The sequence below is a fragment of the Doryrhamphus excisus genome, chromosome 19, assembly GCF_030265055.1.
Source record: "Doryrhamphus excisus isolate RoL2022-K1 chromosome 19, RoL_Dexc_1.0, whole genome shotgun sequence".
In the NCBI taxonomy this organism is placed as follows: Eukaryota; Metazoa; Chordata; class Actinopteri; order Syngnathiformes; family Syngnathidae; genus Doryrhamphus; species Doryrhamphus excisus.
In genome coordinates, this window is record NC_080484.1 from 5,795,589 (window position 1) to 5,822,425 (window position 26,837).

The following is a 26,837-nucleotide window of genomic DNA, read 5'->3' on the forward strand; positions in this document are numbered from 1 at the left end:
CCCCCTAGGTTAGGTGTGGTACCAAGCGGTGGACCAGTTCTCCCTAAAGGGGACCTGCTATGCTTTTCACTTTTCTGATCTATGAATATTTTTAAATGATGCCAAAGGGTCAGATAATGATGTTAGCCCAATTAGAAGAGATTTCTGCAAGAGAAAAAAATGCCCCCATCAACGGCAGTTTTGTGAACATGAGTGAACTCACTGGACTATCCAACACACTGTTGCTGAAGTCTAATACGTTTCCAAGGTTACTTGTTCGTGTTGAAGAGTCAGAAGAGCAAGCTGTAAGTAACAATTTATCAATGTCCTTACTGTGTAAGTAATCACACAAAATGAGCTCGGCAGCTGTCCAGAAGTCTGCGTGAGTGTGACCAATCACAGTGTAGTGGGCGTACCTTGAAGAGGGCCGGGCATGGATTAAAGGGCCGAAAATAAGCATAAAAGGTTTCCTTTAAATCAAAGGGTAATGTATATACTGTATATAAGTACATTTACACTTTATACAAGGGAGGGTAGATTCATTCATTCATTCATTTTCTACTGCTTTTCCTCACGAGGGTCGCGGGGGGTGCTGGAGCCTATCCCAGCTGTCTTCGGGCGAGAGGCGGGGTACACCCTGGACTGGTCGCCGGCCAATCACAGGGCGGGAGGGTAGATGTAATCGTCATATCCGATTAAGGGTAACATACAAATACAGATCAGAATAATGAAATAAACAACATAAAACATAAAATGCAGTGATATTTGAATGTAAACTAATAAGTAGGATTAATCTAGCTAGCGGATTCAGTTCACTTTTTGTTTTTAACAGAGAAATTGTATCCATCCAAACATGTTTTCCATTATAAATTAGTCACTGGAACCATGGATATGAGACAAAAAAAATCAATTATTATGAATCGTAAGGTGTTGGTGGGTTTGGGGGGGAATGCACACGTCAATTTATCAAGGCCGGCAAAATTATTTTTATTTATTGTGTTGATTGATTTGTTAACAGGCAATAAAAAATAAACGTTAAAGGGGAAGTACACTTTATGGGGAATTTTGTCCATCATTCGCAATCCAAAACATATTTCTTTCCCTTGTTTGTGTTTTATAATACAATAAAACGAGTGAATAATAGCTAGCTTACAATATTGTCATTGGGATACATCTATTTAGACTATGAAGCCCTCTAAAAAACTAAAAAAGCTAACAACATTGCTATCCACTCTTCTGTCTTGGGACTGATGCTGAGACTAGCGATTAGCGACGCGTCGTGTTAGTCCGCCGGATAAAAATACATTTTCATGTTAGGTGCTACAATAATTGTTGCCGTTTTTGTTTTTTGGTGAGGGTTTAGCATCAAAATAGGTACTGTAATTCCCCTGACGTCTGTTTCTAGCTAGCTATATTAACTTGTTTTCTCACGCTAGAATACACAGAAAAGGGAAAGAAATATGTGTTCATGTGCAGTTCCCCTTTAAAGAACTTCTGAGGTAAGCTATATAACATTGAAATAATGTAGAAATCCATGCACCTTACTCTATGTTAGGAAATATTTATTATGAATTGTTTAATTACTGTAATTACTGTACCTCATCTGCCTATGTCTCAGTGAGCAAGCGGTGAAGGGTGACGATGTAATCAGAATCAAGTGGTGTCCCATTTTTTAGGGGCTTCTTCCCTTTGGCCTTAGGTTTTACCGGGTAACGGAAGGGGCAAGACAAAGGGGAGGGGCTAAGGGTTAGAATGGGGTACGGATTCAGAAAGAGCGAGGCAAGACGAACGATGGAGGAAGTGGACGCGCTTATTAGAAGGATGAGTCAGAGCTAATGAAGGAGAGCGAGCACAGATGGAGGCGTGCAAGGAGCCACCCTGGCAGGCCTAGACATGAATAGTCGCTTTGTGGCGGCGTTCGTACAACAGACTAGCTGCAGACATGAAAAACCTCTCAGATGAGGTCTGTCTCTTTGACACCGTTATTGTCAAGTTAGCTTGAGCAGCCCCCCCAGGGGACGCCTGTCACGGGCGCTACAAGACAAATTGTCTGGAATTATGTTCATGACATTGACATGTAATCATCTGGAGGATTGTTCATTGTCGTTGTGCTCCACAAAAAGCAACAATGGACTACAGTCACTAGTTTTTCAGAGCTAACGCTAGCTGCCTGTGCTAGCTGCTGGCTGAATGACTAGCATGCCGTTAGATGCTGATGAGTAACTTTTCAGGGCTTTGTCCGGCAGACACCTGATGACTGACAAGGGCTCTAACTCAAGACCTGCTTTAAAGAACTGAGACCCGATTGAACCCAAAAGACCAGATCCTTGAATCAGATTCCAAAGTCAAAGGCTTCAGGACTGTCTTGGACTTGGACAGCAGACCTGACTTGGAGATCAATGATTTGATCCTTTGATCCTTCCTTCCTTGAGTATGTCCAAGTTTTTCAGAACAAGTCTGCATCCAATGATCAGGTCTTTGAGCAAGAGTCAACTGTGCTTAGAGTCCACTGTCCCATAGACACCTGATGACCGACTAGGACTCATGACCTGACATACAAAACTGAAACCCAATTGAATTCAAAATCCCAGATATTTGAATCAGATTCTAAACCCAAATACTTGAGAAACCAAAAGCTTCAGAACTGTCTTGGACTTGTCTTTAGACACAGCAGATCTGACTTGGAGATCAATGATCTGATTCTTCAGGAAACCTAGAGTATGTCCAAGTTTTTCAGAACAAGTCTGCATCCAACGGCCAGGTCTTTGAGCGAGAGTCAACTGTCGTTCAGTTTTGTGTCCCATAGACACCTGACGGCTGACTAGGACTCATGACCTGACATACAAAACTGAAACCCAATTGAATTCAAAATCCCAGATATTTGAATCAGATTCCAAATCCAAATACTTGAGAAACCAAAAGCTTCAGAACTGTCTTGGACTTGTCTTTAGACACAGCAGATCTGACTTGGAAATCAATGATTTGATCCTTCAGGAAACCAAGAGTATGTCCAAGTTCTTCAGAACAAGTCTGCATCCAATGATCAGGTCTTTGAGCAAGAGTCAACTATCCTTAGAGTCAACTGTCCCATAGACACCTGATGACCGACTAGGACTCATGACCTGACATACAAAACTGAAACCCAATTGAATACAAAATCCCAGATATTTGAATCAGATTCTAAACCCAAATACTTGAGAAACCAAAAGCTTCAGAACTGTCTTGGACTTGTCTTTAGACACAGCAGATCTGACTTGGAGATCAATGATTTGATCCTTCAGGAAACCTAGAGTATGTCCAAGTTTTTTCAGAACAAGTCTGCATCCAACGACCAGGTCTTTGAGCTTGAGCTAATTGTCCTTCAGTTTTGTGTCCCATAGACACCTGACGGCTGACTAGGACTCATGACCTGACATACAAAACTGAAACCCAATTTAATTCAAAATCCCAGATATTTGAATCAGATTCCAAACCCAAATACTTGAGAAACCAAAAGCTTCAGAACTGTCTTGGACTTGTCTTTAGACACAGCAGATCTGACTTGGAGATCAATGATTTGATCTCAAGTCTGCATCCAATGATCAGGTCTTTGAGCTAGAGTCAACTGTCCCATAGACACCTGATGGTCGACTGGGACTCATGACCTGACATACAAAACTGAAACCCAATTGAATTCAAAATTCCAGATATTTGAATCAGATTCCAAACCCAAATACTTGAGAAACCAAAAGCTTCAGAACTGTCTTGGATTTGTCCTTAGAGACAGAACGATTCAAGATCAAAGATTTGATCCTCCAACCAAAGTCAGGTCTTTCAGAACAGGTCGAAATTCAATGATCACGTAGGTCTTTTTCCTGGAGTTTTGTGTTTTTCAGGTTTTTTCCCCGCAGACTGCTAACTTGCAAAGCAAATTTTCAGGTGTATGCCCACCTTTGTCACCTGACAACTGAATTGGACTGAAGCACTGAAGTATTGACAACTCAGTCAAACTGAAACCTGATTGAACTAAATCTCGAACACCTGAGAATTCAAATAGATTGGAACCATTTGCATAACTGACCTGCATAGTAACCGAAATACAGCAAAATATAATATTTCTGTCGGAATAAAACAACGCCTCGCTATAGGAGTTTTGAGTGATGTCTCGGCCTAAGTAACTTTTGTGTGTGTTTCACAATACCCTGATCTGCCTAGCACCCTTACCTTGTTGACAGATGTAGAGTTAGCTCAGATTGTTAGCGTTAGCTCCAATAACGGGTCTGTGAAATCAATACTCCTCGGAAAGATGTTTGAAATCATCAAAATACGGTAAGATACATATTAAGTATTACATGTTATGATCAATGTACTGTTCTTGCATGATCACAACATACGTATATATAAAACGATAAAATGTTGTTAAAGGTTTTTTTCCAGAGGCTTCGTAGTCGAAATAGGTGTGTCCCAATGACGTGCATTGTTAGCTAGCTAACATACTAACATATGAACCGATCCAGGATTTCTCCCACAGGATTTTATTAGCAACATTGTGTGTGTTATCCAGTTAGCCATTAAAAACAAAGACAGGAAAAAAACATGTCTGGTTGTAAACAAAAAGCCGGTCAATTCAAATACTTTGGACGTCAAAGCAAACACCGCATTTGAATACACACCTGCAATATTCACAGGAATCATAATAATACTAACAAAGAATAGCATTTTATCTCACTCCTTATATGGCACTGACTTCCTGTGTGTCTCGTTAACGAGGACATAGCATAGCATTGTTAGCACGTGTCAATAACTGCTGTTGGAAAAAAAGGATAAACAGAGAAAAAGCATCCATTTGAAGACAGAAGAAGAAGAAAGGGTGTCCAGTTCAGCCACGCCCATTGCCACTTGACGGCGAGAAATAATCCAGCTCGTTAAGACCAGGAAAATTGTTGCAGTTGCGGAATTTGTAGTCTGAGTAGGAGTACGCGTACTTAATCTGCTGTTACTTTTCAGCATGTGGATGAACAAACCAAAGAGCACAGAATGAAGAAAGGTTAGAAGAGTCCAGGAAGCGCCAGCAGATCGGGGCGGAGTCTGGAGTCTCTTATCGGAATAACTGTAACATATGTAATATATATTTCATCACTTCTTGACAATCCTGTCAGCCTTTAAATAAACAAATGAGGCATTATTGCAACAGGCCTGTGCAAGATTTAAAAAAAAAGTACAAAACAGGTATGCCCTCATAGGAATTTAGTAGGAGTTCATACAGGAGGTCATATTTCCGCGTTACCATTTTCAACAAGTAATTGAAGCGTCAGGAATACTACTTGATACTTTGACTTCTTTGACACACCGATGTAAATATTTAATGTGTATAACTGTTTTGTTGTGCTTTTGTCTTGCCTGACATAACCAGGGACCGAAAATGGATGTTAGCGTCTGGAGTCTCTAGGAATAATCTGTAGAGTGGGGTGAAAAAGTGTTTTTATTTTTTGCATGTTTGTCACACTTAAATGTTTCAGATCGTCCCATATTATTAAGGGTGAAAAAAGCATCCAAACCCTGTCTGGAAAACAAACTCAAGAAGTCACAAAAGACCCCACGACAATATCCAAGAAATACACTGCGCAAAAAAAGAGTTCCAAGACCAAAACCACTGTAAGGCTCGTCTCAACTTTACCGGAAAACATCTTGATGATCCACAGGACCTTTGAAAAATTTTTTTTGGTCTGACCAGACCAGGTGTGTGTCCCATTACAACTGGAATTTCAGAAAAAGAACATCATAGCAACAGCAAAATATGGTGGTGGTAGTGTGATGGTCTGGCGTTCTTTGGTTGCTTCAGGACTTGGAAGACTTGCTGTGATAAATGGAACTGTCTACCAACTGCAGCAGGACCATGATCCAAAACGCACCAGCAAGTCCACCTCTGAATGACTGAAGAAAAACCAAATGAAGACTTTAGGAGTGGCCTAGTCCAAGTCCTGACCTGAATCTTATTAAGATGCTGTGGCGTGACCTTAAAAAGGCTTCATGCCGTAAAGCCTCCAATGTGGCTGAATGACAACAATTCTGCAAAGATGAGTGGGCCAAAATTCCTCCAGAACGCTGTAAGAAACTCATTGCAAGTTATCACAAACGCTTGATTGCAGTTGTTGCTACTAAGGGTGGCCCAACCACTTATGAGCTTTAGGGGGCAATCACTTTTTGATGATCTGAGACATTTAAGTGTGACAAAATATAAAAGAAACCAGGGAGGGGGCAAACACATTTTCATACACTTTCTGGGTCATTTCATCCATCCATTTTCCTCCGCTTATACGGGTCCGGGTCGCGGGGGCAGCAGTCTCAGTAGGGAAGCCCAGACTTCCCGGTCCCAGGCCACCTCCTCCAGCTCCACCGGGAGGACACCAAGGCGTTCCCAGGCCAGCTGTGAGACATAATCCCTCCAGCGTGTCCTAGGTCTGCTGCCCTGGGGCCTTCTCCCGGCTGGGCATGCCCGGAACACCTCACCAGGGAGGCGTCTGGGAGGCATCCGGACTAGATGCCCGAGCCACCTCAACTGACTCCTCTCGATATGAAGGAGAAGTGGCTCTACTTTGAGCCCCTCCCGGATGGCTGAGCTCCTCACCTCATGTGGGATACCGGGGCCTCACCCTGGAGTCAGGCCCGGGGGAGGGGCTCGCAGGCGAGCGCCTGGTGGTCGGGCCTTCACCCTGCCAGGCCCAGCCTGAGGAAACCACACGGGATCTCCCCTTCGTAGACCCACCACCTACGGGGGCAAGCATAAGGGTCCGGTGCATTGTGTGTTGGGTGGCGGTCAAGGGCGGGTGCCTGGGAGACCTGGTCTTCGGCGGCCAAATCTGGTTCTTTGGACATGGGCCATTTCATCACTCCTGGATAATCCTGCCATTAGTTAATTAATAAAAAACATCAGCTTGCACATTGTTTTAAAAGGGGTGTGTTCTCATAATAATTTTGTAAAATTTAGTATTTTATTTGTATTATTTTTCAAGAATTATTAAGTATAATTTTTCAAAAAATGTACATTTCAAGTTCAGATTTTTTTGTCATACACCACAGAATTTTTTTCTTATTCCTTCACAATGTTTTTCAAAATGTTTTAACATTATAAATGATCCGATTAACATAATTTGACTGAAAACGGTAATTAGCCTTAGCAAAAAGCTGCTATAATCATCTCCTTATGTTTTATGAATGTACTTTGTACATTTGTATTGTTTTTACGTAAGAAGGAAACAAATAGCACGAGCATAGTGAACCCTACAGTGTACAACTTTACTTTCGGAAGTCACTTAATATGGTTCCTTGCCCCAAAAACACTATGGCAAAATATAAGATTTCTGTGGCAAATACGGTGAAGCCCCGCCTAGTTACAGATATGTCTGCTTTAAATTGTGAATACTTTGTTGTTTTATGGAAGCTTAAATAGAAAGTGTTTTGATGGCGCTATCTGCAGACGGGGGGGCGGGGGGGGGGTATTGTGGAACCGCTCGTTTTGTAAGTACAGTTCTGTATAGCGTATGCTTGGAATGGCTTCTTGGTGCATCCGACTCCATTTCAAATGCATGTAATAAATGTGAGAGGCATATTTTCAGGTCTAATCAAAAATAGGCATTTTCATTTTCAGGTGGCTGTTCTCGCTAGGGTAACTTTTGGTATGATTCCCTACTAAATTCTTGTACAAGAAATGTTTTTTTTGTAAAATAAATAGCTGTTTTCTATCTTCTGTGAGCCCTTGATGTGATTTTGACTTTACAGCCAAAGTTCACTCCATCGCCTCCGTCTTCACGGTGGAGTCTAATCCGTACGTGATGAAGCGGACACATCCTTCCATGGCAGAGAAACACTAATCATGTTTTGGTCCTTAGCAGCCACGGCACAGAGACGATCCCTGTCCATGATGTCATCCAGAAGAAGAGGGGACATCTTTTACAACGAAGCCAAGAAGTTATATCGGAACGTAAATAGTTAAACATTTAAAAGTCAGCGGAGGTCCTGAGAGTCCGACAACATTTTAAACATCAGTGCTGATGCTGCAGCTGCGCGTGAACATGTCCCTCATGGTGACCGATCGAGCCAGTTGGGGCCTGCGGTAGTTGGAAATGTTGACGGGCACGGGCAGCTCTATGTCCTGTTGCTGTAATGGCGGCGGCGGCGGCGGCTGCTGCACGGCGCGGTAACTAACCCGCTCGCCCCCGTTCCTCAAGCCGTCGGCTTGGTGGACCTGCGGGGGCGGCGGCTGCAGGTAGAAGGGCAGCTCGTAGTGCGTGCACGACGGGCAGAAGGTCTGAGAGCGGGTCAGTTTCCTGGCCAGCGGGGGGGTGGGGAAGAGGGCGGGGCCATTGGGGATGGAGGAGGCGGCGGCCGTGGCCGCCACAATGTTGTGGTTGGAGTGGACCGGCGGCAGGCGGGATGTGACGGCGAAGTCAGGCTCCTCCTCCTCCGACTCCGACTCCTCCTTCTTACAGCAATAATACTGGGGGGAGGACAAAGAAGATGGAAAGGTCAGGCCATGTGGGAAATGAAAGGATACCGCTTGGATTATAAACCGGGGTCTTCCATTCAAATTGAATAAAGTCTCTTACTCAACGAAAAACCCGTAAAGCAACCCTGTCCATCACTCTATTATTTCAATACAACACAATTATCTTGGCGCCAAATTTCACATAAATGATAAAAGATTTTACTGGACAAACACTGAAATCAACACAAGAGGCTTCTTATATAGGCAGCTAATTTATGGCTAATCTTCAGAACTACTACTAATCGTACCAATTGCCGCTTCAAACCTGTAGCTTTCTTTGGAAGAAACCAATTACAAAGGTCATTACTCAAGAAAATATTCTGACTCACGGTGTTGACGCTAAACTCATCACACAGCAATTTAACACTCAAAAGGTATACCCCAGAAATATACAAACACATACCAATACCCATTTGACATTTTTAAAAATCTCAAAATGCATTGCGTCTAAACAAAGCATTCATTGGTGCCTGCTGAGGCTGCAATGACGTCAGCCTCCCTCTGGGTTTGTGCTCTCTGTAGCAGACACGAAGCATTGCGCCATCCATACATCCATCAATCCAAATAAATGCTTTAGAAAACTTTACAGTACTCGTATTGGTACTTGTATATTTCTAGCTGTGAGGTCTGCGCGCTAACCACTCGATCACCGTGCAGTTCACAATAAGACATACTAGAAATAAATAAGACATAATATAGACTTGTTTTTCCTTGTTTTTTCTAACTTCCTGTTTTGACCAGTACTTCCTGTGTTGGCTATTGTCTCATCATTGTAACATTAGTGACACCTAGTGACCAGTGTAGAATACAACATATCACAACATGCTTTATATATGTATTTGTACTTCATTCATCCATTTTTAGGCTTGAAAGTGTCAAGTTAAGTCAAGTCAAGTTTATTTACACACAAGAGCCTCAAAGTGCTTCATTTAGGCAAACAATTTGCTTAAATATGTATATTTTCTGACTAATTATAGGCCGTATTCAACCACGAAACCGCATGAGTTATTAAAATGCTATTTTTGAAAAAGCGTTCATGAGTGAAGCTGCAAAATTTGAAGCATGAAGCGGTGAGGGATTTACTGTATTGTCAAGTCATCCACTCATCCATTGCTTTTTCTGACATTTTTTTTACTCTGCATTCACACACAAATTGCAGTTTTCCAAGCTCCTGAAGTGCACTCCCACAAAATGTAGCTCACAGATTAATCCCGGGCGCCCTGCCAGCTAATATCAAAGCAGAACACTTAGATGGCTTGGATTACGCCAGGAAATAAAACAATATGCCCTAAAATAGAAAGGAGAGTATCATTTACACGCCCCTTGATGAGCAAGTAGGCCTTTTCTTGTCTTCACCTGCACAAATGTGTTGATATCACCGTGACATTTCCATTTAAGTGAGCTTTGCCTGGCATGAAATCAGAGCAGATGAGTTACTCGTTGAGAAATGAACATGATGTAAAACGACGAGTGCGGAGGGAATTGTGCAAAAATGATCTCATGAATGATTTACTTTGGAGAGCCACTAAGCCAGAAGTGCTGATGTAACGCAGCCGTGAAATGAAAACCATGCAAACACACTTTAGTGAGTGCACATATGGCTTTTTTTTTAACACTGCACACTTCTCAGAACAATGTGACAAGTACAAAAGCTCATTTTCTATTCTAGTGGGTCACTGCATTCAGCCCCGTGCTGTAATGTCCTCTTATGTCATGCTGCAATACTGGACGCTACCAGCAGAGGTGCTGTCGAGTCCGCCAAAGGTGTGTCCAAAGGTTTTGCCAAAGAGGGCCAGATAGTCAAAAATGAAAAGATGCAATGTTGCTAATGACTGCACGCTGATCGAGTGGTTAGCGCTCAGACCTCACAGCTAGGAGACCAGGGTTCAATTCCGCCCTTGGCCATCTCTGTGTGGAGTTTGCATGTTCTCCACGTGCATGCGTGGGTTTTCTCCGGGTACTCCGGTTTCCTCCCACATTCCAAAAAAAAACATGCTAGGTTAATTGGCCACTCCAAATTGTCCATAGGTATGAATGTGAGTGTGAATGGTTGTTTGTCTACATGTGCCCTGTGATTGGCTGGCCACCAGTCCAGGGTGTACCCCGCCTCTTGCCTGAAGACAGCTGGGATAAGCTCCAGCACCCCCCGCGACCCTCGGGAGGAAAAAGCGGTAGAAAATGAATGAATGAATGAAAAAATGCACCTTTATTTCTTGTTTACAAGACAACTTTTTTCCTTTTATATTTTGACTTTATTCTCATAAAATTACAGCTTTTTTTTTAATTTCTGCTGTAGGTTTTTATTTTTGATTTTAGTTTTGGGCCCTGGGCTGCACTTTGAATATAAACATATCAAATATCAAATTTGACCTGCACTGTATTAACCATCTTGGTGTTTGATATGGAAACGCTATTGATCTCTTTCTTTAGTATTCTTGTTTTCAACTCAGACCTGGACTAGCTCAGTCCACACGAGTCAAATATTTAAAAAAAAAAACACAAAAAAACAATAGATTTTTTGCTTTGAGGTGCAAAAATTGCTGTCAAAATAGTGACATGTACCTTGGTATCAATTCACATTATGAATTGTCGATTATGATACAGAATGGTTACGCAAAATCCAGTATATTCATTAGCCGATGCCCCGCCCGCTTTTGCACAACCCTGTGAAGCGAAGCGCCCGCTCCTGTGCTGAGGTTCCGAGTGTGGTGGCTCACCTGCAGCCTGCAGTAGCAAAGTACTGCGATGATAAGGAGCAATATAACCGTAGCAAGGATTCCACCAGTGATGACCACTGTCCCGGCTGTCATTCGAAAGGCTCTCCATCAACTGCCTGCACCCAAGAGAGAGGAAGACAAACATATTATTAATAATAATTATAATAAGAACAAGTACAGTAGCTGCTTGTTCTCACTAGGGTGGCGGGTGACATGTAACTTCAGCAGCTTTATACAAAACAAGTGCCGCAAGGCATGCTAGGATGCTGGAAGCACTCGAACTGACGCTGCGAGAAGCCGTTGGATGAGCTATGTTGTTTTTTGATTAGGTTGATACAGTTATCAGACTACCAATCACAGGGCACATATAGACAAACAACCATTCACACTCACATTCATACCTATGGACAATTTGGAGTCGCAAATTAACCTAGCATGTTTTTGGAATGTGGGAGGAAACCGGAGAACCCGGAGAAAACCCACGTAGAATACTCGATGCTGCTGCTGATGATGATGATGTTATTCAACACTTTTTAAATTGTCAAACAATTACAACAATGACACGTGTTGTCAAAGCATTTTCCTGCTGGAAAATGTTGAGTGCTGCTAGATGTTTTTCCCCCCTGTAGTCAGCATCATCAAAACCACAATATGAAGGCGGGACGGAGAATAGAGATGAATAAGAGATGGATGTCACATGACCACACAAAGGAAGCTGCTGGGAGGAAGTGACACCAAAATACCAACGATGGTCAGCATCCAGCTAAAACGCAGCAAAGTTTTCTTGTACTTCGATTCACTGCAAAAGACGTTGGTACTTGAAGGTAATATCGTGCAAGCAGGCAACGAAGGAGTACACGGACATTGCATGCTCACCTAAAATTCCCGCATGTTGAAAACACATGAAAGCAGCTTTCTGGCATGAGACTGCACGGCTCAGACAACAAACGTAATGCGCCCAGCACGCTAACACGACACAGCTGCTCCCCTGCAGGCTGCACTACAGCTGGATTCTAATCCAATCTGCAGCCACAAGCAAATCAATAGGAGGAAACGGCTTTTAGCTTCTTTAAGACGGGCTGCTTTATGTCTGAGCTTTATGCCTATGCTATATGGCACAAGTTTTTTTTTTTTAAAATAAAACATGAAATTCAACATTCAAGGATGCTGATGTGCAACTCAAAACACGGCCCGGTAATGACTGAACTGATCAATGTTTCCAAACAGCACAAGGACAGTCAATGTCAGGTAATAAGCTGGCTTATTTTTGGTATAATGTGTAATATTTTATCCAGAAAATTAAGGTTGTAATGGATGGCTTACATTGGAATGAGTTCCCCATAACTTGCTAGCCACCATGATAATAAATATATTGATTTTATTTTGGATTATGTAGTCCAAAGTGCAGCCATTTGTGGCCCGCAAAGAGAAAAATCAGCAGTAACTTTACAAGAAAGTCAAAACATAGAGAGAAAAAGGTTGTAATCTAACAAATAAGTAATATTATGCAGAAAAATAACATTACTTTAGTAGCATATTGTTTTTTAAATATTTTTTAAATAATAAAAATCATAATATCATGAGAAACGGGCTGCACGGGGACCGAGTGGTTAGCGCACAGGCCACACAGCTAGGAGATTTGAGTTTGATCCCACCCTCGGCCATCTCTGTGTGGAGTTTGCATGTTCTCCCTGTGCATGCGTGGGTTTTCTCCGGGTACTCCGGTTTCCTCCCACATTCCAAAAACATGCTAGGTTAATTGGCCACAGGTATGAATGTGAGTGTGAATGGTTGTTTGTCTATATGTGCCCTGTGATTGGTAGTCTGATAACTGTATCAACCTAATCAAAATGCATTTTATATGGATTTATATAGGACATGAAGACAAAACGGAGGGTCTTTATTGAATATATCCCAATTAAAATAAGCTTGAGCGATATTTTACAAGTGAATGACCTCCAAAAACTAACATGCTAATCATACTAGCCACCATGCTAATGAATACTGTAGTCTGATAACTGTGTCAAGCTAATCAAATTACATTTTATTTGGATTTATATAGGACATGACGACAAAACGGAGGGTCTTTATTGAATTTGTCACAATTAAAATAAGCTTGAGCGATATTTTATAAGTGAATGAGCTCCAAAAGCTAACATGTTAATCATACTAGCCACCATGCTAATGAATACAGTAGTCTGATAACTATATTAACCTAATAAAAATACATTTTATTTGGATTTATATAGGAATGAAGACAAAATGAAGGGTCCTTATTGAATTTAGCACAATTAAAATAAGCTTGAGCGATATTTTACAAGTGAATGAGCTCCAAAACTAACATGCTAATGATACTAGCCACCGTGTTAATGAATACAGTAGTTTGATAACTGTATCAACTTAATCAAAATACATTTTATTTGGATTATATAGGACATGACAACAAAACGGAGGGCCTTTATTGAATTTATCACTATAAAAATAAGCTTGAGCGATATTTTACAAGTGAATGAGCTCCAAAAACTAACATGCTAATGATACTAGCCACCGTGTTAATCAATACAATAGTCTGATAACTGTATCAACCTAATCAAAATACATTTTATTTGGATTATTTAGGACATAAAGACAAAATGGAGTAACTAACTACCATTTACTTAGCTGAATAGACGGTATTGTATATACGCTATGCATTATGTGTTTTCGATGGAGGTATGGAGTTGTTTGTCCTGTGCAATGATGCTCATCCTTAACCTTTGCCCCTTCTCTAATTGGAGCACACACAATTCCTCAACCTACACACACACACACACACACACACTGAAGCTCAGAGCATACGTCTCCTGAGGCCTTCCTTTAACTTGATCAGTGTTACAGCCTGGCGTTAATGATCCACACACACACACACACACACACAGTGAGGAACCAGCAGTGCTCAGCTGTTGTGTGGTGCTCGTGGTGTTTGTGTGCCACCAGTGACACCAGGTTACGGGCGCAGGCAGCACTTCCTCGTACGCGGCTAACACGCTGAGACAACAAGGCGGGGAATGAATGCGGCACGCTTTGATGGAACATGGCAGAGATCACGGCAAGGTCTTGCTGGGAATAACAGTCGCTGACAAGCGCTGGCGAGGCAAGGCGGTGAACAACAAGGCCGCCACGCTTACGAGTGTACGCTGTCAACGTGGCACATAGCCGTGGCGCCGTTTTAAAAGACAAAACTGTCTGACAGTAGCCGGTTTTGGGATATTCTTCCATCTTGGATTTCTTATATTAGAAGTACAAAACATTCATTCATTCATTTTCTACCGCTTTTCCTCACGAGGGGTGCTGGAGCCTATCCCAGCTGTCTTCGGGCGAGAGGCGGGGTACACCCTGGACTGGTTGCCAGCCAATCACAGGGCACATATAGACAAACAACCATTCACACTCACATTCATACCTATGGACAATTTGGAGTCGCCAATTAACCTAGCATGTTTTTGGAATGTGGGAGGAAACCGGACATTAAGTAATTTCTCGCCGCTGTATGACGGACGATGACATCGCAAGCCTCAAACTCACCACACCCTAAAAATGTTTTTCAAAGCACCACCCTGGTGAGACATTTTTGAGGCACGTTTTGAAAAAAAACACATCAATATTTGGTAGATCCTCCTTCCTATCAGAAATAAATGCTTCCTATAGCTTCCAATGAGGGTCTGGATTCTGGTTGAAGGTCTTTTGGACCATTCCTCTTTCCAAAACATCTCCAGTTGAGTCAGGTTTGACAAGCAAGTTAGCATCGTACTCAGTTCCATCTGGGAGCAGCGTCGTAACTTTAACAACATGTTTGATGAGATGCTTTATCTTGACGTGTATTTTCAGTTTTATTCCAAATCATTTCCTGCATTTATTTGTACCTAGCGTCATAAGCCTTTAGCTTCATTGCTAATCCAAAGCAAAACAGGGCGGGGTAACAGGGTAGGGTAACAGTATAGGCGGGGCAAAATCATGTTAATTGTGTCCGGTGTGCACACAGCTGTCATTTCAACATTAAACTTTGGTATCAAGATGGGGGCCTCAAACTAGCGTCTAGCGGGCCGCATTTGGCCTGCGGGCCGCGAGTTTGAGACCCCTGCCCTAGACCACAATCTTTGCTTTAAGGTCATGTGACAGTTGTTTTGAAGATGCAATTTGCCATTGGCCACCTTAAATACCTTTTCTCATGGTTGGCTTCACTTGTGTATGATGCTTCTTTCCACTTTCTCATGCTGTCCAAAGCATTATTAGAGTTAAACAGTCACATTTGGGTATAACTGTACATTATGTCTCACATCTCATCAATGCAGAATAGAAAGAAAGCAGCAAAGAGCTGCAATAACACAGCAACCTTTCCTTCACTAATGACCTTTCTCTTTGCAATCATATGAAAATAATTGCTGCACTGTAATTACATCTTGCTGCCTACGCCGTGCAAACAGCAAGGAAGAGTCAGTAAATGTCTCCTGTTACTTAAACTCAGGAGGACATAAAAGGCAAATCTTGGTTTTGAAATACATATGGGAAGCATGTATGGACAGTATTATGTACATGATGGCATATGAAGAGGTGCTTGGAAATATTCTCACACAAGATCATATTCAATTTTTTGTACCTACTTTCATCAAGTCAGTCCTTGCTTCCAACTGAAATGTAACTATAAAGTATTAAATATATATATATATTTTATATATATATAAATATTTATATTATATATATATTTTTTAAATATGTTTAATATATATATATTATATTATATTAAATATAAATATTATATTAAATACACTAAATATTATATATTTAATATATATATAAATATATTTAAATAATATAATAATAATAATAATAATATAATAATAATAATAATAATAAAAAATTTAAAGGCATAATTTTTACATAACTTCAGCATTTTGAATGCTGTTGTGGAGTAAGTCGACTGCCAGACAGAAGCAAGAAGTAACTGGATATATTACTTTATTGTCATTTATACAGTAGATACTAACATTTCTTAAATGCGAGCTGTCTCTCAGGTTATTTTTTATTTTGGACTGTGACCTAAAGGTGGGTTCCAAGCTGCTAATTATTAATGGCAGACATAGCCAGGGCGGCTATGTGGGGGCTATTGTCAGTGTGACGATGGCTGAAGACCAGAATGGATGTAAATAACATTAGCAGCGCAGTCGCTAGTGATCGGAAAATATCTTTATAGGTACATTTGATTCATATTATTTGTTATGTGTTGTGTAAAAATATGACAGGAACAACATCAAATAAAAATCACTAGATGAATACAGAGCCACCATCCACCAGTACAGGCCTGGATTTTCTTTTTCAGAGAGCAACATAGCAAAGTACACATTAGTACGCTATAAGTTCATCAAATCTCACCTTTATGTATTTGGAAGCAAATATGAGGTGAAATAAAAAGGGTAAAATCATTTTCTACCGCTTATACCCACGAGGGTTGTGCGGGTGCTGGAGCCTATCCCAGCTGTCTACAGGCAAGAGGCGGGGTACACCCTGGACTGGTGGCCAGCCAATCACAGGGCACATATAGACAAACAACCATTCACACTCACATTCATACCTATGGACAATTTGGAGTCGCTAATTAACCTAGCATGTTTTTGGAATGTGGGAGGAAACCGGAGTACCCAGAGAAAACCCACGCATGCACAGGGAGAACATGCAAACTCCACACAGAGATGGCCGAGGGTGGAATTGAACCCTGGTCTCCTAGCTGTGAGGTCTGCACGCTGCAGCATTTGAACAAAATAACAGGAAATATTTCCCCAAAATATCAATTTATGTAGTTATCATTTTAGCAGCATATCAAAGTGTTTACCACTGTATCTGTGATTAAGTGTGATTAATTACCAATGGACAAAATGCAGTTAATCACAAATTAAAATTGGAGAAAATCATAGAAAATGTGTTGACAATCTTCTAAACTGTAAAGCATCATCAGTAGAGTAAAACGAACCCGTGTCCAACGCAGCTCACGTTCCCGATTAGGGGGTGAACTCCAGGCTCTTCGGGCTGTGATTGGCCAGTCACATACAGCGACCACCTCTCCCCAGACGGTGGCAGCTCAGCCGCGGTGAACTTAGTCGTTACTTGGTGAACTTGTCTTGTAACGTAAGAGGGCTTGTACTATGCAGGCTTGGTCGAACATTATATGGCTATGGTCAAATGTCGCTACAAAGGTGTACCCCAAGGGTCCCCCGAAGACAGCTGGGATAGGCGCCAGCACCCCCGCTACCCTCGTGAGGATAAGCCGTAGAAAATGAATGAGTACCGCATTCTGTTCTGAAGATAGCACACAAGAACTAGCATAAGGAACTATAAATATATAACTATAACTAAAATATAGTTGGTAATAGCAGAAAAGATACTTTTGTGCAAACACAAATAAATATTGTTATGGCATTGACAAAGTGAATGACAGTAAGTTTCTAGGCGTTATAACAGATGACAAACTGAGCTGGAATTTAAAATATGCAACATCAAGTGGCAAGAAACATTTTTATAATCAATAAGGCAAAATTTTATTCCGAATCAAAAACCACTCCATACTCTCTATTGTTCTCCAGTCTTTCTTATCTAACCTATTGTGCGGAACTATGGGGAAATATCCACAAAAACAGACTTCATTCATTCAGTTAAGATCATACTCATAGAGAACATATGCCATTCCTAAAATCACAACAAAAATTTGCTGATCTGGTAAACTTTCAAACAGCTAAAATTATGCATAAGGCAAAGGTTGCGGGGGTGCTGGAGCCTATCCCAGCTGTCTTGGGGCGAGAGGTGGGGGTCCACCCTGGACTGGTGGCCAGCCAATCACAGGGCACATATAGACAAACAACCATTCACACTAAGGCAAAAAAAGGTACCCAGAAACATAATATGGTTGTTCTCAGCAAGAGAGGAGAAATATGATCTCAGGAAAGAATTTGACTTTGCAGCAATTTGTCCCTGCAGATTTAAAAAAACGTGTGTTTTTAGTCAGAAGAGCAAACAGGAAGTAACAATCTATGAGTGTCCTGACTGTGTTTATTTTCTGTAAGCTGTTTTTTGCACTCGTATGACAGTGGAAGTGTGTTTGGACCAGCTGGCAGTGACAGCTGCAGTGTCGAAAAAGTCTCTCAGGTTCCCAGCAACACCGTCTATACCTTGTTGACGAGTCAGCAAAAATAAAAGCATGACGCATATTCTACTTCTGCACAAGACACTGTCAAATGTGACATCCTCCATGTGCGATGGACAGGCGTTCTGACACACAGCGGTACCGCTTAGCAGTCACACTAAACATGTGGGCCAGATGTACGGGGCTTTGTCACGCCGCTTCCACGATGGTCACGTAGATACGAGGAAGTCAGCACACGCTGCTCTTCTCGCTGCTGCTATCTTTGACTTCTGCTACCAGTCGCACAATGTGATATCTCCTCAGCGTGACCTTAACCGGAGCAGATATGAAATGAGTGGAGGTCACCAGGTCTGCTTTGTTCGAGCGCCTCATCTCTTTGCTGAGATTTATCATGCTACATAAAACAATTACAGGCCGTTTTTTTAGGACATTTGTGCAAAATAGAACCTTCACAATTCATCCTGCCTGACTTTTTATTTATTCTACTTCCTTCAAAACTATTCTATATATGGGTTGAACATTAATAGAGCCCTCTAAACATGAAATAACACCCCTATAGTCACCTTAACAACCCTATGTTCTATAGTAAGAGCATCGAAAACCCGTTTTGACCTTCTAAATATAGGTTTAACATTAATAGAGCCCTCTAAATATGAAATAACAACCCTATGGTCACCATAACAGCCCTTTGTTTTTGGTCTTGGGATTTTTCACTGTTAATTGGTGATAAGTGAATTTCTGCGTAGTAGGATTCCTTATTTATGAATTGAATATTTCTAGAATTAGAGCATCAAAAACCTGTTTTGACCTTCTAAATATGGGTTTGACATTAATAGAGGCCTCTAAATATGAAATAACACCCCTATAGTCACCTTAACAGCCCTATGTTCTATAGTTAGAGCATCAAAAACCCGTTTTGACCTTCTAAATATGGGTTTAACATTAATAGAGCCCTCTAAATATGAAATAACAACCCTATAGTCACCTTAACAGTCCTATGTTTTTGGTCTTGGGATTTTTCACTGTTAATTGGTGATAAGTGAATTTCTGCGTAGTAGGATTCCTTATTTATGAATTGAATATTTCTATAATTAGAGCATCGAAAACCCGTTTTGACCTTCTAAATATGGGTTTGACATTAATAGAGCCCTCTAAACATGATATAACACCCCTATAGTCACCATAACAGCCCTTTGTTTTTGGTCTTGGGATTTTTCACTGTTAATTGGTGATAAGTGAATTTCTGCGTAGTAGGATTCCTTATTTATGAATTGAATATTTCTAGAATTAGAGCATCGAAAACCTGTTTTGACCTTCTAAATATGGGTTTGACATTAATAGAGCCCTCTAAACATGAAATAACACCCCTATAGTCACCTTAACAGCCCTATGTTCTATAGTTCGAGCATCAAAAACCCGTTTTGACCTTCTAAATATGGGTTTAACATTAATAGAGCCCTCTAAATATGAAATAACAACCCTATAGTCACCTTAACAGTCCTATGTTTTTGGTCTTGGGATTTTTCACTGTTAATTGGTGATAAGTGAATTTCTGCGTAGTAGGATTCCTTATTTATGAATTGAATATTTCTATAATTAGAGCATCAAAAACCCGTTTTGACCTTCTAAATATGGGTTTGACATTAATAGAGCCCTCTAAACATGATATAACACCCCTATAGTCACCTTAACAGCCCTATGTTTTTGGATTAGGCTGTCAAAAATACATTCAATGAAAATTATTATTATTACTGAAGTATTTTAAGTGTAAATCCATATTTTGCAGCAAACCACACCTCTCGTTTTCACCGGAAAACTCCTGTATTTTGCCCTTTCTTCCTGTAATACACTATATTATATACACACATATATATATATATTGAAAATATATTCATATGTATATCATATATATATATATATATATATATATATATATATATATATATATATATATATATATATATATATATATATATATATATATATATATATATATATATATATATATATATTTAAATTCAATATACACACACACACATATACTATATATATATTTTACATATATATATATACACACATATATATATATATTGAAAATATATTCATATGTATATCATATATATATATATATATATATATATATATATATATATATATATATATATATATTTAAATTCAATATACACACACACACATATACTATATATATATTTTACATATATATATATATATACATAATGACTTAAAAATGTAAATAAATATTACAAATAAATACTAAAATCAATGACGTAAGTAAAAGCAGAACAAAACATGAATAAAATAAATACCTGAAAAATAAATTCAATACATAAAATTACTTCTTTTTAAAACAAAAAAAGTCCTAAATAAAAGTGTAAAATGTGGGTCCCAGGTTGAGACCATTTAAGAAGCCCTCATTTAAACCTAATGTTAACATGAAATATGGCGGGGGCGGGTTCAAGTGGTCAGTCCCCAATCGGGTGAGTTTGATTTAGAAGAACTCGCGAGAACCTCAAAACCTCAAACCTTTAAACTAAACGAGAAGATGGATATAAGCGTCCGTCATCAACATATACACTTGAAGGAAAGGTAGAAAAATGTTACTATGGTGACGGGGATATTGCAGACTGACAGAATGAACTCGCCATCGCCTTTTCCGCTGTTTCTGGAGTGGGCGGTTTGCACTCCACAAACTTGGGAGACAGTTTTTGCACTTCTTCATGGAAGGCATGGAAATAAAGCAATCCTAACACGTCTTTTAGCCATCAATTCAGTATGGATAGCAAGTCAGTATGGATACAGTCATCCCTCGCTGCATTGCGGTCTTTCAAAAATGAATTCATTGAAAAAGGATCCGTCTTTCTGGTTGAATGTAGCATATTATTAGCACAAAAAAATAAAAATAAAAATAAAAATAAAAATAAAAATAAAAATAAAAATAAAAATAAAAATAAAAATAAAAATAAAAATAAAAATAAAAATAAAAATAAAAATAAAAATAAAAATAAAAATAAAAATAAAAATAAAAATAAAAATAAAAATAAAAATAAAAATAAAAATAAAATCATCATTTCATTTTCAAGCATAGAAATGGCTAAATGAACGAACTACAAATACCAGGCAGAATAAGCATTGCAATTGTAAATGTAGTATTCCACATTGGCCACTAGGTGTCAGTAATTCTTTGAATTGAAGTGAAGTGGTATTTATTACAACGTGTAAACAGGCACAATAATAAGATTGATTCCTTTTCTATATCATTTATCCTCATTAGGGTCGTGGAGATATGCTGGAGCCTATCCCAGCTGACTTCAGATGACACATGGGGTGCAACCTGGACTGGTCACCAGCCAATAATAATAGCACAGCTACTGTTTACTCCATTACCTTTAACAAGCTTAGAGTTGGCCCTTCCTGTTGCCCACACATCTGTCCGCCCGCTACTAAGATCCCCTGGGGAACACATTTACTGTGCCACTGCTCAAGCAGGAGTTTTACTTATTTTGTCATTACAATACATTGTTGAGAAAATAACCTAATATGTTTTATTTTCTCAGATTATATCAAATATGTTGAGTAATATTAGCGTAAAGATGACAACAGAGGTGTAATTTTATGTCTAGGGGACTCTAACAATGTAAAAAAAAAAGTATTTAGAAGATCATAACCAGGTTTTCTAAGACAAAACTACAAAAATATTATTTTAAATATTATTTATTTATTTATTGTTTATTATTTAAATATTGAATCCTACTTTACAGAAATTCAATTCCAATCTGGAACCAATTAAACAAAGAAATGTACTTTGTGTTTGCTTCCCCTACAGGACGTGATGGGTATTTAACTTTGATATCAAACTGGTGAAGGATGACACACTAAGAGCAGCTAATCAAGCATCGCCGTGGCAACAACAGAGATGCTTAATAGAAGCCATGTATTGTGTTGGCAAAGGTTCCCCCCAGATTCTTTTATTCTGCTTTTCAACTATGAAATCAGTCTAGGAGTCTCAAGGACAGTTTACAATGATATTCCAACTGGAATAGATACAAAGAATGGCAATGCCAGCTCTGGAGAGAGCGAGTTCTGGCCAACGAAGGGTTAGTGGAATCCAATCAATCTCCCAAGATATTGTATATATACACACAAATACAATATCAGGAAATTAAACATTTTAACCCAAGTACACTGCTAAGGGGGACCTAAAGGGGGCCTAAAGGGGACCAACAATGCTTTTTCCACTTTTCCAAATGTAGTTAGTGTAACCATGCCTAAGTTCCAGATAATGAGATTTGTGCATTTGGAAGTGAGCCCTGAAAGAAGTTTGGGATTAACCAATCCAATGAACGCATCTCATTGCCTTTAATTGCGCGGGGCCTACCGGACTGCGCCTCAGAGGCCACAATGCGCATCATGCACCATGTGGACCACCTTGTGGGGCACGTCATCTGTTCCTGACAGTTACATTAAACACAGCAGCAGGCTAATCCAGGCATCTCGCTTGTGATCCACCTGGATTCCTTATCGGCATCGCCAAATAAGAGAACCTTTAATGGTAGAGCCTTGGTAGAGCCCGGCCCTGGTATCGTACCTTCAGCTGCCGTCAGGTTGAGTTCCCATTATGCGTGGATGGGACAATTAATACAAAAATCTACATTCTGGTTCAGATGCTTCCATTAAATAGTGGATGCTGGTTGAATTGAAATGTGCCTGACACTCTTTTGAGTTCATACACACTAAGCCAAGGGTTTCCAAACAGTAGCTCATGAGCTGCCAGTAGCTCCTAAGCACTTTTTATGGAACTCCCCAAAGGCTTTAGTCATTTATTATCAACTCCCATAGCCGTTAAAATATAAATTTTGGTTCAGCAGTAGTCCAGAGCGCTTGGGAGTGCGCAATCCCATTGTAGCGGGGGTGCCTGGAATACATTTAAAAAGACCATTTTGGAAATCCAACAAAATAAAGCTGGGATAGGTGCAGATTCTGGAAGATCTACAAAAGCTTTCAATGTGGGTTATTGTGTGTAGCTGCTCTATAAGAGTCCACATCTCAATACTAAGGGTCCAAATTGAGCATAATAGGTCATCTTTAAATTTGCTCCTAGTAAGTGTACATTTATTGTTTAAATAATTTTTAAATTAAATATGATGTAAGTTCACATTTTGATATTGTTATTATTCTTATGAGGTTTTTTTTTCACCAATAGACACAAATGGTGTTCTGTGGAAAGGAAGCGACCAAATATGGTTCCTTGGTTCATGGAAATAACATAACAGTCCAAGTACTCCCACTACTTCCTGTATCCACCACCTCCTCTAACGGGCGCCTCCCCCAATCACTCAGCGAGATGAGGTCATTGCGTTGACCTCGGCTAGGGGGTTGGCTTTGGGGTGTGCCGTGTATGAAGGGTGGAGCTGCGATGGGGGGCGGGGCATAGTAAAATGCTGGTGAGTGTTTGACATAATCATGGAGGACAACCCCCACTCCCCCTCCCACTCTTTATCATGAAGGCCCCTCCCTGTGGTGCACTGAAAGGTGTTTCAAGCTGCGAGCACTCAAGTGGACGTGGAATTGCATCGACTCCCAGCTGTTCTACATCCTCTTTCTCCTTAGTATTCTCCTTATTCTCATTTTCTCCTCTTTTTTCATATCTCCTCATCCTCAGCCTTCAACGCTGCATCCCTCCCCTGCTCGCTAATGGCCGAGGGTCTCATGTTGGAACATCAAAACACACAGTCACGCTCCATACATGGTGGGGGTGGGGGGGTCCTTTGTGTGTGTGTGAGGTATGACTGATCTCCCAGGGGGCCGAGGTTATTCAGAGGGTCACTGTAGGGTGTCGCCATGGGAACCCAAGCCCCGCCTTGTCTCCCATTGTGGTGGAGACACAACAAATGTTCGTTTCCTTTTTTACACACAACAAATTGATGATACGGTAGTACATTACTATGCTTTATATACACTTTTATATTTCATTCATTTGTAATAATACTAATAATAGTTGCAGTAGTCATAAGTTATCATATATCTATGTTAAATTAAAAAATATATTTTTGTATTTATAAGAAAGATATTTTAGTTTATCAGGTAGTAGCCATAAAGTATTAAATTAATACCAATATCTTATTGAGTATTATATATACAGTATGGACACAGTACATTTGATCAGTAATATGACATAAATTAATACATAATACAAAAATATTTTGGTCAATATTTCTATTATTAGTACTATTATTATTAATATATATTACATAAATAAACAATAATAAAATAACTACAAATGTAGACACATGGTATTAAATATTGAATATTTTATTATTATTGTTAAAAAATATATACAATATAAAATGACATATATTATTAAATACATTTTATTTTTAATAAATAACACATTTACACAAAATCTTATTATAAATACAAATATAAAAAGTTAGATTTTGATCCTATTATTATTATTATTATTATTCATAATCTTATAACGCACTAACACTGCAAGTAAACAATAATAAAATAACTTGTGAAATGCAAGCCACATTAAATGTAAAATTTCTAATTATTATATTATGATATAAATAATAATAATACATTGCAAAAATAAATAAAAAAATAACATGGTGTGAAATATTGAATTTTTATCAATAACAGAAAATTTTACATAAATAATCATATAAAATGTTATATTATTATTATTATTATTATTATATACATTAGAATAATAAATTACTATAATATATATATATATATATATATATATATATATATATATATATATATATATATATATATATATATATATATATATATACGGTCCATTATTCAAAATAACATTCATCTACAAATATGAACAAAATAATACAAAATCTATGAAATCAGCTCCAAAATGTAGTTCCTTGGCACGCTGCAATGGAAAACCCTGATTTTAACCTTGTAAAATTAAAAAAAAAATCTTATACATTACATAAATGATTATAAATAATGTGCTTAAACCTTGCGATGTGTTCAATGTCGGTGAATCTACCTGCATATGTCTGCATATCACATGATTGTATCATCAGGCATATTTTCAGAGACACTATTAGCCAAGGCTGGTCACCAAACTTCAGCAAGTAAATATGAAAATATGTAGTAATGTGTAATGAAAGCAGAATATACTGACAAAAATCATAAAAGTACCTGAGTAGAGTACTTCAGCGCCACTGCAAGAAATGAGAGTTTTTGCTTCCAAATAAGTGGTCGACAAAAAGCCTCCAGTTTGATTCCATAAGACGGAGCTTTATTGCAATGTTCTATGTGGATGCATGACTAAACATACGCTAGCATGGCTAACAGTTGGTTAGCAGCGGCGCCTCGCAAAGTCACGCCGTTTTGTCAGCATGTGGCAACTCTCACCTTCACCTTCCCCCGCCCTTTTTGCCTTTGTGTGCACAGGCACACACACAGATAAAACACACACATCTACACACATAGATAAACACAAAGCACACTAAATGTTGTGTATATGCATTATCAACAATTATGCATGAAAATCAGCAAAAGCATCAGTGGGGTAAAAGCAAAGCATGACGGTGGCGCTGTCCGTGGTGCTGAGACTGGGAGCGCCGCCGCCTTGCAAACTTTGTTTAAAAAAAAAAAAATCTAATACAGGATGTACGCGTATAAATCTAATCTGGATTGCAGGGAAACACTAAAATGATGCTTACCTTCAGAGATAAGATGAATTGTTGCAGGTCACATGGAGGGTAGCGGCGTCTGATTGGCTGTCAGGCGGCTGATCTGTGCTGCCTTCAAAGTATGGCACAGAAGGATAGGAGTCAAATTTGTAAAGAAGACACAAAAAGTAAGGCGGTAAAAACGACAGTATTAGCTTCCACCCGGGCGTTGAATCCTCAACACAAACAAGCGCACACTTCCATCCAGTTGTTGGAGGATGATGGAGCAAATAAAAAGCCTCCTACGCAAACACCCCCCTCAGCCTCAGCAGCATATGCGATGGAGAAAGAGGAGGAGGAGGAGGAGGAGACAGCGTGAGAGCAAACCTCCACACCTCCATCCCCCCCAAAAATATCCAAAATCAAAACCACAGTCCGATAAGGAGGTCTGGCTTGGTTTTTATCTCTCGACAATCTAATGATCTCCTCCTGCATCCCCCATACATGAGCAAAATGTCTGCACGGTCGGGGGGCGAGTGGGGGGGGGGCAGTAATTCCTGCAGCGCGGCGGCGACTGTGAGGCGTGTGTGCACGCTCAATGAGAGAGCAGGCGGGGAGATGGAGATTTAGAAAGAGAGAGAGTGAGAGAGAGAGAGAGAGAAGGGGGAGGTGAGGGTATAAAAAAAAGAAAAGGTAATCGAGTCCCTTCCGAGTCTGCCGGTGTCGAGTGGACTCGTTGCAAGGATGCAAAGTAAGTGGATGAAGGTAACATCATCATG

The 26,837-nt window shown here is 39.7% G+C and overlaps 1 protein-coding gene across 1 annotated transcript; it reads right to left on the reverse strand.

The window, feature by feature from the left end:
• Positions 1–866: 866 nt before the first annotated feature.
• fam163ba (family with sequence similarity 163 member B, genome duplicate a) lies at positions 867–26,605 on the reverse strand. The gene is made up of 3 exons (XM_058057610.1): positions 26,110–26,605; positions 11,221–11,336; positions 867–8,455 (listed from the first exon to the last, which is right to left on the reverse strand). The coding sequence occupies exons 2-3, from the start codon at positions 11,311–11,313 to the stop codon at positions 7,994–7,996; spliced, it is 555 nt and encodes a 184-aa protein (XP_057913593.1). The 5' UTR covers positions 11,314–11,336; positions 26,110–26,605; the 3' UTR covers positions 867–7,993.
• Between the last annotated feature and the right edge of the window lie 232 nt (positions 26,606–26,837).

Coding starts and splice junctions, on each gene's coding strand:
- fam163ba (XM_058057610.1), bottom strand. CDS start 11,313: ATGACAGCCGGGACAGTGGTCATCACTGGTGGAATCCTTGCTACGGTT. Junction 8,456..11,220: donor TTTGCTACTGCAGGCTGCAG/GTGAGCCACCAC, acceptor TCCTCCCCCCAG/TATTATTGCTGTAAGAAGGA.